This window comes from Caretta caretta, chromosome 27, assembly GCF_965140235.1.
Source record: "Caretta caretta isolate rCarCar2 chromosome 27, rCarCar1.hap1, whole genome shotgun sequence".
NCBI classification, from domain to species: Eukaryota; Metazoa; Chordata; order Testudines; family Cheloniidae; genus Caretta; species Caretta caretta.
Genome location: NC_134232.1, coordinates 265,783 through 282,587, shown reverse-complemented (window position 1 = coordinate 282,587; position 16,805 = coordinate 265,783). Strand labels below are relative to the sequence as shown.

Below are 16,805 nucleotides of genomic sequence, written 5' to 3'. Positions count from 1 at the left end.
CGGCTTCCGTATGAGGGGAGATTAATAAGACTGGGACTTTTCAGCTTGGAAAAGAGGCGACTAAGGGGGGATATAATAGAGGTCTATAAAATCATGAGTGGTGTAGAGAAAGTAAATAAGGAAGTGTTATTTACTCCTTCTCATAATACAAGAACAAGGGGCCACCAAATGAGATTAATAGGTAGCAGGTTTAAAACAAACACAAGAAAGTATTTTTTCACGCAACGCACTGTCAACCTCTGGAACTCTTTGCCAGAGGGTGTTGTGAAGGCCAATACTATAACGGAGTTCAAAAGGGAGCTAGATAGATTCATGGAAGATAGGTCCATCAATGGCTATTAGCCAGGATGGGAAGGAATGGTGTCCCTAGCCTCTGTTTGCCAGAAGCTGGGCGTGGATCACTTTATGATAACCTGTTTGTTCATTCCCTTTGGGGCACCTGCCATTGGCCATTGTTAGAGGACAGGATACTGGGCTTGAAGGACCTTTGGTCTGACCCAGTATGTCCATTCTTATATTATGTTCTTAAACTGCCCCCATCCCAAAACAGGATGTCGGGATAAACCTTCCTTCCACTCACCACTGTCTTTCATCCTTCCGACTTCTACTGACGTGGGTTTGACCCAAGTACCAGTGGACTCCCAGTTGCAGACGCACTGGCATAAATAGATCACCTAATCAGACATGCAGAATACTGTGCAAGTGTATTGCTATGTTCCTATGATGCACTCATCCCTGCGGGATCTGGGATCATGCAACACTAGAGCCGTGGCTTTCACAGCATAAAGCACAGCTCATTTTCCCACAGGGAGATGAAACAAATGAAAGAAGAAGGAGACAACAAGGGAGCAGATGTTTCCATGTGGTTTTAGTCTAGGACATTAACCACTGCAGAGACATGTACTCCCTGCTCCCATCCCCACCCCAGACAGCAGAGCCAGAGACAACCAGGTGTTGCCATCACACAGAATGTACCTTTGGCCAGAAATGGCTCATACTCAGGGCTGCGTAGCTCTGTCAGTTAGGGGCGATATTTTTTTGCTGATATCATTATGCCGGTAAAAGCCCTCTTGTAGATGCAGTTATCCTGGGATAATGGTGCTTATACTTGGATAGCTTAGGCCAGATCTACACTACACAGTGACTTTTATAGAGAGTATTTCAGCCAAATGGTGACTAGCCATTGTTGAGTATACCAGTGGGACAAAGGTCCTGGCCAAATGCTCCTCTTCTGTGTGCTTATCTGAGTGGAGGAGAGGGCCCAGTTGGGGGCTGGCGAGAGGGGGGAGGTTTGGTTTGCAGTCTGCAGCATGATTCCTCCCTCTCACACCGCCCCATGGCTGCCACTTAATGCTCAAAATGCAGGAAGAGTAAAGAGTTGCCTGGGGCAACTGCAATGATTTAGCAAACCTAGTGCATCTGCTCCTTTGTCTGCAGCACAGACCAATCAATTCAATTGACATCCCGGCTTGGGCAACTAAACATGCATGCAATTCCCATCAGGCTTGTCGCCGCAGCCCCAGACAACAATCCTGCGACATGGAATGCAAATCCCACTCCAGTCCCCTCTGCCTTGAATGGGAGTGCTGGACAACAGGACATGGCCCATTAGCATCCGTGAGGCTGGCTGGCTAAAGCAAAGACTGGTTGCCTACCTTGGTGTCTTCTGTGTCTGACTGAGTGCTTGTTTCTTCATCGTAGAGGTCCGACTCCTCAGAGGCAATTGGCACTTGGACAGTCAGGTTGGGGTTGTTAATGAAATTCATGTGGTCCAGCTCATCCACAAACAACTGCTCTTTCCCAGCTACTCCATCCATATACTCTGACTTGGAATCCTGGCCCGAATCCATGTGGTTTAGCACATAGTTGTCTTTCTTATTATCCTCGAGTTCCTCGGCCGGCTCTCTCTTCTCCTTCCACTGCAGGTGAAGTAGTGTGAGGACAGTTCTCTTTACAAAGTCAATTGCCCTGGTGATCCTGCCAATAGCAATCTGCAAATTGTTCAACTCGCCATCATCATCAGAAGCCGCAAGGCTATCGGCGCTGAAGGAGCTCAGCAGCAAAGCTAAGAAAAGGTTCAGGACCTGGAGGGGACAAAAGCAAACACCAGGTCTAGTGTCAGACATGAGCACAGTCCTAGGGTCTAGATCAGGTGGGGGATCTCAATATTTTCCTTGGTGTGGACGACACCTTACTAAGACAGAATCTCATATGGACACCACCCCTCCCATTTGTGACTGTGTGGACCTGACCCTCCCATCCACATAACATCCTTGTGGTCCTGACAGCTGTTGCTCCCCTCTGGAGGAGTCGCAGTAGGAAAGTGTTGATCCATTAGTAAGGGAAGCTCTTCACTGCTTGGTTGACCCAGGTGATCAGCACCCAGGTCTGAGCACCCGGTGAGCCTCGCCCAGGAGTGAGCATCCCTGCTGCAAAGTGACGTGCCCTTCCTTGGCAGAGGCACCCTGGAGTCTTTCCCACACAGGTCTGCCCATTGCGGGAGAACTTTTGTCTGTCCGGGGGGGATTTTCCCCTGTGTCCTGACTGCAAAGCGTGTGGGTTCGAGCCTGAGTTAAAGCAGAGCCCAGGTTAACTGCGCTGCGCAGATACAGCTTCAGTATCTTTAATGCAACACAGTGTGTTATTGCTTCTGTAAAAAGGTCTGTCACCCCGTCGCCTCCTGGTGTTCTGTGCTGCTATTTCATCTCCATTCCCACCTTTTCTGCCCCTGCTCTCCCCTGCCTGGTCTGTTCCCAGAGCTGTACCACTAGGCCTGGTGCCCTTCTTCCCATGTTCCCCTGGACATGCTGCCCAGCTGCCTCATTCCTTCCTCCCCTGCTGGTGGCCCCAATTTCTCCTTCTCCTGCTTGGTTCCATCTGCCTTTCCACCCCACAGGCTCTTCTCTGCAGTGAAGAGCCTGGAGAGCTGTAGAAGCAGCAGGAGATGAAGGGAGAAGAACCAGCACCATGTGACCAGACAGCTCTCCACAGACCACTGGCTGCATGTCTAACACTGACAGACCCCGGTCGTCGGCGGGTGGGATTGAACCTGGGACCTCTGGAGCTTAGTGCGTGAGCCTCTACAGCATGAGAACAAGGCTGGAAAACAAACTCATTAATCTCTGGTTTCAGAGTAGCAGCCGTGTTAGTCTGTATTCGCAAAAAGGAGTACTTGTGGCAACTAGACAAATTGGAGGATTGGGCCAAAAGAAATCTGATGAGGTTCAATAAGGATAAGTGCAGGGTCCTGCACTTAGGACGGAAGAACCCAATGCACAGCTACAGACTAGGGACCGAATGGCTAGGCAGCAGTTCTGCGGAAAAGGACCTAGGGGTGACAGTGGACGAGAAGCTGGATATGAGTCAGCAGTGTGCCCTTGTTGCCAAGAAGGCCAATGGCATTTTGGGATGTATACGTAGGGGCATAGCAAGCAGATCGAGGGACATGATCGTTCCCCTCTATTCGACATTGGTGAGGCCTCATCTGGAGTACTGTGTCCAGTTTTGGGCCCCACACTTCAAGAAGGATGTGGATAAATTAGAGAGAGTCCAGCGAAGGGCAACAAAAATGATTAGGGGTCTGGAACACATGAGTTATGAGGAGAGGCTGAGGGAGCTGGGATTGTTTAGCCTGCAGAAGAGAAGAATGAGGGGGGATTTGATAGCTGCTTTCAACTACCTGAAAGGGGGTTCCAAAGAGGATGGCTCTAGACTGTTCTCAATGGTAGCAGATGACAGAACGAGGAGTAATGGTCTCAAGTTGCAGTGGGGGAGGTTTAGATTGGATATTAGGAAAAACTTTTTCACTAAGAGGGTGGTGAAACACTGGAATGCGTTACCTAGGGAGGTGGTAGAATCTCCTTCCTTAGAGGTTTTTAAGGTCAGGCTTGACAAAGCCCTGGCTGGGATTATTTAACTGGGATTTGGTCCTGCTTCGAGCAGGGGGTTGGACTAGATGACCTTCTGGGGTCCCTTCCAACCCTTATATTCTATGATTCTATGAACTTCTCTAAGGTGCCACAAGTACTCCTTTTCTTTTCTCATTAATCTCTCTAAGTGATCTTGGTGCCACTAGAGGGGACATAACACCACACCCGGGAGGTGTGTGGGTTACACTGGCACCATGCTTTGGCTCTCTCCTTAGCCAGCAGAAGTAACATAGGCCCTGAGTCAACCAGGCACCTAAGCATGTGTCTGACATTCAGTATGTGAGTGGTTCACTATTTCACTAGGATTATTCACAGAGTTGTAGCAGGGTCACCAGCTCTCACGATTTTATCGTGATTCTCACGATATTTGGTGGGGTATTTTTATAACTCTCCAGCTTCTGGATCACGTGGTTACATGGGAACCTTGGCTTTTATTTCAGTGAAAATGAGCTTCTAGCCCTCATAGCTACAGAGAAAAGCTTCAAAATGTAGCCCGGGTGCCTCCACTGAGCATTTTCACGCCCTCAGTGAGTACGAACAACTTACTTTTCATTTGTTGTTTGCAATGTTGTTGTAGCTGTGTCGGTCCCAGGATACGAGAGAGACAAGGTGGGTGAGGTAATAGCTTTTATTGGACCAACTTCTGTTGGTGAAAGAGAGAAGCTTTTGAGATGCACAGAGCTCTTCTTTACTGTCTCTTTCACCAACAGAAGTTGGTCCAATAAAAGATATTACAACATGCACCTTGAATCTCTTTTAATTGTTTGTAATACAAGCTGAGATTCTTGTGGACTCACATGACTCCAGAAGCTGGAGCCTACAAAACCAAATCAATAGCATGAGACTCATGATAACTCAACGTGGGAGAGTTGGTGATGCTGCAGTGCTCAAGGACCATCCGTGGTCATCCATGGGAGACTGAAAGTGTGAGAGTTTTCAAAACAGGCAACTGTTGCATGAACCTTTTGGTGCAAAGAGGTTTTTCCTTGCACTGGGCACAGAATCATCCAATTCCTGCATTCATCTATTTCTTTATGGATCTGCACTATTGTCAACCCCTAGCATTCAAAAATCCCGAGGTAACCTAATGGGAGCATGCTCCCTGACTTCCCACCATCCCTGTCTTGACTCAGCACCCTTGGGTGGAGTTTTGGGGGCAGATGAGCCGTGTCCCAGGCCCTAATCTAATGGAGATTGCTCCCCTCCGCACTGCGCAGTGGTGAAGGGCATGGGGTCCTGCACATGGACCCTCTCATGGGATCATAGAATCATAGAATATAAGGGTTGGAAGGGACCCCAGAAGGTCATCTAGTCCAACCCCCTGCTCGAAGCAGGACCAATTCCCAGTTAAATCATCCCAGCCAGGGATGCCCTGCCTCAGTCCCCTATTGCACTGGCTGCATTCCCACCATTGTCTTCGCTCCAGAGGATGCCCCATTGCACAAAAAGCTAATTGGTCCAACGACAGATTTTGCATCAGTAGTGTGCTTGGGGCTAAATCCAGCGACTCGGCCCCACCCCAGAAAAAGGCCGGCCTCGCCGCACAATGGGAGTGGCTGGTGCTTTACAGGGTACAGCAGCATTGCCCAGGACGTGAAATGCATTTGCTGTGAAAAACTGACCCCTCCAGTCCAGCCCCCACAGCTGTTGATGTTTGTGCCTCCCGGTGCCAGAAGCACATTTGAGAAGGGAATTAGCTGCTATTCAAGGTCACTGCTGTTTTCACATGGCTCATGCCATATGACTTAAACAGAGTCTTTAAATAAATCCCTGGGACCACACCAGTTTAATACTCACGTTAAGTACCAATTACAGCTAATCATTTCTGTTGCCGTTGTCTCCGGAGTGTTTTGGCAGGAGTTGATTATCTTGTCACCTGAGTGACTTCCTCCCTTCCCCCTTTAATAATGCCAAAGGAAATGCCCAAAGTGTCATTACTAGTAAAGGACGACTGGCCATGGCATTATCTAGGGGGAGGGCTCCATAAATATACATAATTGTAGCCAGAACGCTTAGGCCATCACCTGGTTTATGCTCCAGGAAACTGAAACCCAGTACTGGTCTGATTTCCCTATGCAGAGAGGAGGCAAAGCAGCTGGACCCAGTGGGGGGACATGGAAGTGGGCCCAGGCTACTCCCCTTTACCTGGGACTCTGCCGAAGTGTCTGCTAGAGCTCTGTGGGCTGTTGTGGGTCTTAAGGGCGGAGCAGTCACCCTCTGAGACTTGGTCTCCCATGGGAAATCAGGTTGGTTGCTAGTGGGGCTCCAGTGTGAGCACTCTGCAATCCTGGGAAAGAGGCCCCCTGCCCCCTCTCCATGCAGTGATAAGTCACAAACCCAGTGAATCAAAATTCAGGATGTTATCCTGCCCCTTAGGGGGAGGGGGAATTATAGCGCATGGCCTTCAGTCATCCTATACCCCGTGTATGGGAGATCTGGGGGGGTGTAAGGAGTGAGCTCAGGTGATGATCAGTGACCAGAAACTGACGACAGAAGAAGAGCAGGAACCAGGGTACGGGGCGAACCACACACATACATTGACAGGGCCACATTTTCAAAGGCAGCCCCTCCGTTTGCAGCTACAGTTTTGCCTGATCAAATTGTGTGATGTCCAAAACCCCAGAGTCGGTGGGCAAGCAGCCATCACACTCACACCCCTACCTACGGCACCCCGTCAATAGGGACATGTTCCAGCAGGAAGTACAGGTGGAGCCCCCTTGAAAATGTGGCTCTAAAATTGGCGTCACTCCTGCCAGGGGCCATGCTGGGGTGGTCTGGCAACGCTGGGTTAGGGCTCCAGCGCTCTAAACACACGTCTCTACAGCAGATGTTCCTGGAGGCGCCTCAAGAGGGCTCTGAATTAGTCTCAGTCTGGGCTGTGTTCTGATAAACGGATGCACCAGAAAGACGTGCTCAGTAAATGCTGCTGGGGAGGAAGGCTCTACCAGCGGGCAACGTGGGAGTGTGAATGCATTAGTCCTGCAGCTGGGGGCACTACTGGGGTTACAATGGCGCTGGGCCCACATGCAGAAGGGGCCCCAGCACCTGGACCCCCCCCACTCCACCTGCGCTCTGCCCCGAGGCCCTGCCCCTGCTTGGCCTCTTCCCCCCAAAGTCCTGCCCATCGCTCGCTCCTCTCCACCCCCTCCCTGGTGTGTGAGCAGCAGCAGGGCCTCGGAGGGGAAGAGGCCTAACGGGGGCGAGGCCGCAGGGCAGCGTGGGGGGCATGGCCACAAAAGATTAATCTGGCCCTGGCCGGGGGGGGAGGGGCAGGGCAGCCGAACAGGAAAACATTAGGGTTAGGGCAGATGTGTCTTCCTAAAAGCCATGACACTGCAGCCCCTCCCCTGCCTCCAGCACTGCCCTCTGCAGCGTCAGCACCCAGGCCTGATGGAGCTCGTTACGCATCTCACACCCTGTCTCGCACTGGGGCTGCGCCTGGCCTGGAACCTGAGCTGTGACTTTCCATCCTGGAGGTGAGCTCAGCCACACTGACAGAGCCCGGAGCTGCCAACTTCACTGGCCTCTGTGGCCTTCTGCCCTCTTATACCAGGGCTGAATTTGGCCCCCGGGGAGCTGTGGAGGCCCCGGGGTGGCAGGAACATCTTTAGCGACGCCCACAGGGTGCCATGACGCAGAAGGAGATGCAGTCAGCTCTCCCCTAGATAGTTTTCAACGTGAATTCCAACAGGCTTACACAACTCTGACAAGTAATAGAAGCAATTAGACAAGCCACCAGGATGCCTGCTGCTGCCTTGCTCCTTTGGAGGAGAGAACAGGACCCACACAGCCAGGAAAATAACTTTCAAAGCCAGCGAGTAGAAGGGGACCAAGGATAGAAAGGATTTCACACTTCCCTGGAACTTAGGGGTTACATCTGCAATTTGGGCCCTGGTATCAGGGCAGCGAGTAGCTCGGTCATTGAGGGAGGAAAACGGGGGCGGAGGCGATGCAGGGGGGCAATGCAGGGGGGCGATGCAGGGGGGCAAAGGCTGCATGGCTCCCGTGTGGAAATCCAACAGAAGGGGGCACTGTGGAGAGGAGGAGAATGAGGGGAAGTACAGGGTGTATCAGGGAAGTGTCAGGATTTGTCATGTGGATGAGGGCGGGGAGGAGAGTAGGTGACATTTCTGTGCTAATTGGTTTTTTACCAAAAAATGAAACTTCAGGTCGAATTCGGTGACTAGTTTCAGCCAAAACAAAATGGAAAAACCTATAAATGTCCAAACGAAACATTTCAACATGTCACTTCGGAAAGCCGTTTCGTTTCAGTGTTGACCTACATTTCATTTAAAACATTGCAAACATTTCAAACCCTTTGAAAATTAAATAAAAAGAAAAGGAGTACTTGTGGCACCTTAGAGACGAACCAATTTATTTGAGCATGAGCTTTCGTGAGCTACAGCTTACTTCATCGATGAAGTGAGCTGTAGCTCACGAAAGCTTATGCTCAAATAAATTGGTTAGTCTCTAAGGTGCCACAAGTACTCCTTTTCTTTTTGTGAATACAGACTAACACGGCTGTTACTCTGAAACCTGAAAATTAAATGAAATGGTTCATTCAACCCTACAGTAAATCATTTTGGGTTTTCGTTTTGGCCCAAAAAACCAAAAATGTGTCATTTTGGTTCGATCCAGAATGCCTTTTAAAAAAATCCATTTCTGTTCCCCTAGTGAGCGAGAAAAGGCAGAACTCGCCCAGCTCGAAAGCGGAGGTTTCATTGCAGAACTGGCAGGGAAGGCAAAGGTATCTAGTGCCTCAGGGGGGATGGTGAAGCTGTATAGAATATGGGCGACCATTTATAATACTATCAATACCAAATTGCAATGACTCTTATACCAGATATGCCACGTAAGGTATCCGTGGAAAAGATATGATTTCCTAAACATGATAACCTTGTTTATATGTAAGACAGCGCTATGATTGCTCAGAGCTCCAGTATGAAACGGAAGAAAAGCCTGTTGAGAGTCTTTGGGTTAAGTTTAGAGGCAAGAGCAACAAGGGCAATGTCGTGGTGGGCGTCTGCTATAGACCACCAGACCAGGAGGATGACATAGACAGGGCTTTCTTCGGACAACTAACAGAAAAGTTTCCAGACCTCAGGCCCTGGTTCTCATGCGGGACTTCAATCACCCTGACATCTGCTGGGAGAGCAATACAGCAATGCACAGACAATCCAGGAAGCTTTTGGAGAGTGTTGGGGATGACTTCCCGGTGCGAGTGCTAGAGGAAACAACTAGGGGCCATGCTCCTCTTGATCTGCTGCTCACAAACAGGGAAGAATTGGTAGGGGAAGTAGAAGTGGGTGGCAACCTGGGCAGCAGCGATCATGAGATGGTCGAGTTCAGGATCCTGACAAAAGGAAGAAAGGAGAACTGCAGAATATAGACCCTGGACTTCACAAAAGCAGACTTTGACTCCCTCAGGGAACTGTTGCAGTGGGGGAGGTTTAGATTGGATATTAGGAAAAACTTTTTCACTAAGAGGGTGGTGAAACACTGGAATGCGTTACCTAGGGAGGTGGTAGAATCTCCTTCCTTAGAGGTTTTTAAGGTCAGGCTTGACAAAGCCCTGGCTGGGATGATTTAACTGGGAATTGGTCCTGCTTCGAGCAGGGGGTTGGACTAGATGACCTTCTGGGGTCCCTTCCAACCCTGATATTCTATGATTCTATGATGGGCAGGATCCCCTGGGAGAATAAAATGACGGGGCAAGGAGTCCAGGAGAGCTGGCTGTATTTTAAAGAAGCCTTATTGTGGGCACAGGAACAAACCATCCTGATGTGCAGAAAGAATAGCAAATATGACAGGCAACCATCTTGGCTTAACAGTGAAATCTTCTGTGAGCTTAAACAGAAAAAGGAAGCTTACAAGAAGAGGAAACTTGGACAGATGACTAGGGAGGAGTATAAAAATATTGCTCAAGCATGCAGGGGTGTAATCAGGAAGGCCAAAGCACAACCGGAGTTGCAGCTAGCAAGGGATGTGAAGGGTAACAAGAAGGGTTTCTACAGGTATGTTAGCAACAAGAAGGTGGTCAGGGAAAGTGTGGGACCCTTACTGAATGGGGGAGGCAACCTAGTGACAGATGATGTGGAAAAAGCTGAAGTACTCAATGCTTTTTTTGCCTCGGTCTTCACAGACAAGGCCAGCTCCCAGACTGCTGCACTGGGCAGCACACCATGGGGAGGAGGTGACCAGCCCTCTGTGGAGAAAGAAGTGGTTTGGGACTATTTAGAAAAGCTGGATGAGCACAAGTCCATGGGGCCGAATGTGCTGCATCCGAGAGTGCTAAAGGAGTTGGCGGATGTGATTGCAGAGTCATTGGCCACTAGCGTTGAAAACTTGTGGCTATCGGGGGACGTCCTGGACGATTGAAAAAAGCAAATATAGTGCCCATCATTAAAAAAGAGAAGAAGGATAATCCAGGGAACTACAGACCGGTCAGCCTCACCTCAGTCCCTGGAAAAATCATGGAGCAGGTCCTCAAGGAATCCATTTTGAAGCACTTGGAGGAGAGGAAGGTGATCAGGAACAGTCAACATGGATTAACTAAGGACAAGTCATGCCTGACTAACCTGATTGCCTTCTATGATGAGATAACTGTCTCTGTGGATATGGGGAAAATTGTGGACATGATATATCTTGACTTCAGAAAAGCTTTTGATACGGTCTCCCACAGTATTCTTGCCAGCAAGTTAAAAAAGTATGGATTGGATGAATGGACTATAAGATAGATAGAAAGCTGGCTAGATCGTCAAGCTCAATCGGTAGTGATCAATGGCTCGATATCTAGTTGGCAGCCAGTATCAAGTGGAGTTCCCCAGGAGTTGGTCCTGGGGGTGGTTTTGTTCAAGATCTTCATTAATGATCTGGATGATAGGATGAATTGCACCCTCAGCAAGTTCCCAGATGACACTAAACTGGGGGGGAGAAGTAGATATGCTGAAAGTAGGGATAGGGTTTAGAGTGACCTAGACAAATTGGAGAATTGGGCCAAAAGAAATCTGATGAGGTTCAACAAGTTCAAGTGCAGAGTCCTGCACTTAGGATGGAAGAATCAGTCTGCACTGCTTCAGACTAGGGACTGACTGGCTAAGTGTCAGTCCTGCAGAAAAGGTCCTGGGGATTACAGTGGATGAGAAGCTGGATATGAGTCAACAGTGTGCCCTTGTTGCCAAGAAGGCTAACGGCATAACCTGCATTAATAGGAGCATTGCTAGCAGATCGAGGGAAGTGATTATTCTCCTCTGTTTGGCACTGTGAGGCCACATCTGGAGTATTGCGTCCAGTTTTGGGCCCCCCACTACAGAAAAGATGTGGACGAACTGGAGAGAGTCCAGTGGAGGGCAACGAAAATTATTATGGGACTGGGGGACATGACTTACAAGATGAGGCTAAGGGAATTGGGCTTATTTAGTCTGCAGAAGAGAAGAGTGAGGGGGGATTTGATAGCAGCCTTCAACTACCTGAAGGGGGGTTCCAAAGAGAATGGAGCTCGGCTATTCTCAGTGGTGGCAAATGACAGAACAAGAAACAATGGTCTCAAGTTGAAGTTGGGGAGGTTTAGGTTGGATATTAGGAAAAACTCTTTCCCTGTGAGGGTGCTGAAGCACTGGAATGGGTTCCATAGAAAGGTGGTGGAATCTCCATCCTTAGAGGTTTTTAAGGCCCAGCTTGATAAAGCCCTGCCTGGGATGATTTAGTTGGGGTTGGTCCTGCTTTGAGCAGGGGGTTGGACTAGATGACCTCCTGAGGCCTCTTCCAACCCTAATCTTCTATGATTCTATGATCCTATATGCACGTATCATCTCTGTACCATGAGTTATAAATATGTGTGGTATATTGATATCTCAAACTTGTGCTGAGCAGCTGGGTGGCACCCACAGACAGATTGGCATCAGCAGTATCCAGCCTGTTTGATAGCCCATCAGGGGAAATCAGCTGTACAATGAACCCATTGAGAGAAGCCAGGGGCTATGCCTATGAGTCAGCAGGACATGCCCATGACTGCATGTGCTCTTCCATGCCATGTGCTGAGCTTGTGTTTGGGACAAAGGATGCACAAGCCACATGACAATTGGCAAAGGATATAAAAAGGCAGTTGCATCACCTCCATTTCATCTTCAATCCTGCTTCTTAGCTCTGGAGTAACTTCTCTGCAAACTGAAGCTTTGAATGAAGGACTGACAGACCTATCCAAGCTGTGGATATGTTCCAGAGGGACTTTACAAGCCAGCAAACTCACCAATGCTGCTAAGAACCTGATATGTGGACTCTGAAGTCATATGTATGTATCTGATTGCTTGACTATTTAACAACTCTCTTCTCATTCTTTTCTTTTATAATAAAACCTTTAGTTTTAGATACTAAAGGCTTGGCGGGCAGCGTGGTAGTTTGGGTAAGATCCAAACCAATTTGCTGATTGTGAGCCAGAGACTTGAATGTAATAAAGGGGGCTGTGTGATTTTTTGATACCCAGTGTGGGGGATCAGGGGCACTGCCTGTGACTGGTTGGTGAATTTAACTACAGTGTTAACCACCAGTTTTGGGGGAATGAGCTCTCCTTTTTTGCAGCCTGCCTTGGCCTTGGCCTTTCCAGTGTGGGCTACCCTAAGCACCTTGGGTCACAGGGATATCACAGAGTTTACGGCCACAAGGGACCACCAGATTATCCAGTCTAACCTCCTATACATCACAGGCCAGTGACACCACCCAGCATCTGCATGCTGAACCCAGCAACCGAAATTAAACCAAAGTATCACAGTCCACTGGAGACTAAGCTAGCGTGTGCCCTAATCAGAGAATAGAAGGGATGGAGGTGGGCCAATGCTGAAGGCCGCTGCAGTGGCAGGAAACTGATGAAGTGAGCTACACCAAGAGGATACAATCCAGGCCTAGCTTTCAGGCACAGCACCCGCCTGCCATATGACGTGCCCAGCAGCTTGAGAGAGCGTTTAGAGCAGATGGAGCCTCCATTGCTTTTGCTAGAGGAGAGGCTGGGAAACGGCCAAAATGAAACATCCAGGCTGGATGGAACCAGGAACCTCAGTGCCCTACCAGAAGAGGGATGGTCTGGGAAGGCCCAGCTTGGTGAAGATGGGCAGAAAGAGACCACCCAGGGCAAAGGTCTCGGTGGAAATAGACACGGGGATGCACACTCATCTGCCTCATCACAAGGGGTCACAAAAAGGGGCAGGAAGGCCTGGAAATTCACCTGGAGGGTGAAGCGGGGAGGGAAGAGCTGCTCATGGGATGTTCTTTTCTGCCTCAGAGTCCACGTCCAGCCACCCTTGCCCCAAAGTCCACCATCCCCCCCCAACGAAAACAGACTAGACAACTCCCCAGTCCTAGCTGTCGTGCACACACCCAGCTGTTGGATGGGGGGGTGCCAGCAAGCTGCCAGGCCCCTTCCAGCGCTTTTGCCTATCCGTATGTGGACTGAATCCAGGTGCTCTGAGACACAGCCTCTCCCCGTGTTCCGCCCCTGAAGCTCTGTTCAGCGTGGACATGGAGATCAACAGAGCCCGGGGCAAACCGGAGGAGGTTGGATGCAGGGCATTCCTTGGACTGTGGAATCCGCTGCTGGTCCTGAACAGCTGAGCCAGAGTCCTGCTCCCAGGGGATGATGCCCCAAACTCCTGCCTTAGATTCCAAGGCCAGAAGGGACTGCTGTGATCACCCTGTATAGCCTAGGCCAGGGGACTGCCCCAGAATACATTCCTAGAGCAGATCTTCTAGAAAAGCATCCAGTCTTGAGACTGCCACGCCCCTTCACCCACAAGTCAACACTGCAACATGGCTCCAATCAAGTGCTGCTAGATATAAACAGCCTGGAGCACAGGGCAGGAGTTGGGTGATGTGGTCCAGTGGGGTGGGCATGAGATGGAGGCCTAAGTTCTATTCCTGGTTCTTTCTGTGGGACATTGGCAAGTCATGTCTCCCTGTGCCTTAGCTTTCCCTCTCTTTGTTTGGTTTGTAAATTCTTCAAAGCAGGGACTGTCTCTTGCTCTGCGTTTGTACAGCACCTAGCACAATAGGGCCTAAACCTCAGCTGGTGCCCGTATGGGCTACTGTAAGATAAGTAATGCAGGACTGATGTACTTCTGTAGTGGGGCACAGATCCTGTAGGGATGGCGCCTTGGATATGTTTATCCTAATAGCAATACTAACTGATGGCTGGGCAGCTAGTGGGTGAGGAGCCGAGAGTGAGTGTGTGATGGCTCAGGTGTCTTCCCTACATGGATTTCAGATAAGAACATAGGAACATAAGAACAGCCATAGTAGGTCAGACCAAAGGTCCATCTAACCCAGTATCCATTGCTCCCCTTTGGTCCCATTTTATCAACTGATGCTATCACGACCCAGCGACTCACCACGAGGTTCCCGATGACCATGACCATCAAGAAGACAATGAGGCACATGGGCTGGCCAGCCACCTCCATGCAGTCCCACATGGTCTCGATCCACTCCCCGCACAGGATGCGGAAGATGATGAGGAAGGCGTGGAAGAAGTCGTACATGTGCCAGCGGGGCAGCGTGCAGTCCTGAGAGATCTTGCACACGTACTCCTTATAGCTCTTCCCAAACAGCTGCATGCCCACCACAGCAAAGATGAAGACGATGATGGCCAGTACCAGGGTGAGGTTTCCCAGAGCGCCCACAGAGTTGCCAATGATCTTTATCAGCATGTTGAGGGTCGGCCAGGACTTGGCAAGCTTGAAAACTCTCAGCTGCAAGGAGGTGGAAACAGAAACCTCGATTGGCCTGTGGAACTCATTGCCACAAGATATCACTGACATTAAGAGGATGCAGGATTCTGAGTGACAGCATTCAGATAGTATCCAGAGTGATAGTAGTAAATACTAGGAACATAAGTGTTTTGGAAGGGGTATGAAACTTCCAGCTTCCACGCCTAACCCAACCTCAAACCATTGCGGATTAGGAGGAAACTGTCATGGGGCAGATAGCTAACTACCTTCTGCACGGCTTCCTGCAACTTTCTCTATAGCTTCTGGTGCTGGCCTCTGACAGAGACAGGACATTGGGCTGGACTGACCTTGGCTCTGATCCAGCCTAGCTGTTCCTATATTAACTCAGAGGGAATGCGGATGTCCCTGTGAGTTTAGCTACTGCCCCAGTAAGACTAGGGGAGCTGCTGTTGCCATTTCATCTAAAATGGACAGTACAGACATGCCTTCCTTGCATCTGCCATGCTAACAGCTCCCCCGGGCAAGCGGAACATTCAACCCGGGCTGCATCAGCCTGATCTTTGAACCCAACGTGATTCAGTGACCGTCACCACCTGGGAGTTAGAAATGACCCTTCTCTGGGTATGGCACTTGCCATGAAGCCCCTCAGCACAGCAGAGCCACAGGGCAACCTACCAGGCGGAAGGATCGGAGCACAGAGAGCCCCTGCACATTGGCCAGGCCCAGCTCCACCAAGCTCAGGGTGACAATGATGCTGTCAAATATGTTCCACCCCTGCTGGAAGTAATCGTAGGGATCCAGGGCTATGAGCTTTAGCACCATCTCCGCGGTGAAGATCCCAGTGAAGACCTTTGAAAACAGACCCCGTTAGTGCTCATCACACAATCAGCGCGTCACAGTCCCGCGAGGGAGGGGATGGGCCTAAGGGGGATCTAGCACCAGAGCCCCCCCGGGCATAGAAAGCAGCAGTGGGCAGCCGACTGAGTTCATGCCACAGCACCAGAGGGCCTGATCCAAAGTTACTGGCTTGGGACCATAATGCCATGCGCCCTGGCCCCCAGCGCTGGCCACCCATCACATGGACATTCAGTGCCTTTCCTTTCAGGGTATACGATCAACACTACAGGTACTGCTGCAGCTCCCCCGACTCTGTGACTCTGCGGGCTCATGGCCATCTCCTGCATGGCCTCCGGGCTGGTTCTGGGGTGTGCTGGACAAGGCAGGACTGGGCCAGCCCTCGCCCACCCCGTCCCCAGTTACGATCGAGATCACAGGGCTCGCCATAGGCTCGCCCTCACACATGGGCAAGAAGGCAGGGTTACGTTTTGGCAAGTCTGAGGGCATAGAAACAGCGCAGGGGAGGCTCCGTCCTGCGACAGCCCCTCGGCCCTTGGCCAGCCTGGGAACAGTTCCCCCCACGCGGACACTGGCTAAGACTGCCATCGGTCCCTGGCAGTGGGGGCAGGCCAGTGGCAGGGCCAGAGCACACAGCGCTGTGGGGATTCTGAGCAATGGCAGAGCTCCTCAGAGGCAGCCCAGGCAGGGCAGAGGTAACTTAAAGCAGACCTCCAGGGGCTAGTTACACTGGGGGCTGGTCACTTCCAGAGCAGCCCAGAGCTGGGAGGGCGAAAAGGGGCTTAAAGAGCTGCAAGTTTGGTGAGAGTCTGTCTGCACTGCCGTTGGGAGGTGCGACTGTAGCATGCATGGACATACCCAAGCCAGCTTTGATCTAGCTTTGCCAGGGGCTGTTGTGAAGGCTCAAAGTGTAACTGAGTTCAAAAAGAACTAGGTAAGCTCATGGAGGATGGGCCCATCAATGGCTATTAGCCAGGATGGGCAGGGATGCAACCCCATGCTCTGGAGTCCCTAACCTCTGACTGCCAGACGCTGGGCGTGTATGACAGCAGATGGGTCACTTGTAATTGCCCTGTTCTGTTCACTCCCTCTGAAGCATCTGCCTCTGCCTCCTGGCGGCAGACAGGATACTGGGCTAGATGGACCATTGGTCTGAGCCAGTGTGGCCATTTGTATGTTCTCTAACTAGATGAAAGCTACCGCAGGTGAGAATAGCAGTGAAGCTGTGGCAGCATGGAGGGTGCATGGGCTACCCCTGCTCACCCAGCACCCTGGCTAGAGCCACTGTTCATGCTGCTGCAGCTGCACT

General features: G+C 50.6%; 1 protein-coding gene across 1 annotated transcript in view; it reads right to left on the bottom strand.

Moving 5' to 3' along the window:
* The window catches only part of SCN4A (sodium voltage-gated channel alpha subunit 4), a 153,596-nt gene that overhangs the window by 43,793 nt on the left and 92,998 nt on the right, over positions 1-16,805 (bottom strand). The window contains exons 14-16 of the mRNA XM_048830400.2: positions 15,317-15,490; positions 14,306-14,662; positions 1,656-2,084 (exon numbers count right to left, since the gene is read on the bottom strand). Of these exons, the coding sequence (XP_048686357.1) occupies positions 1,656-2,084; positions 14,306-14,662; positions 15,317-15,490 (960 nt within the window). The remainder of the gene's footprint in view (positions 1-1,655; positions 2,085-14,305; positions 14,663-15,316; positions 15,491-16,805) is intronic.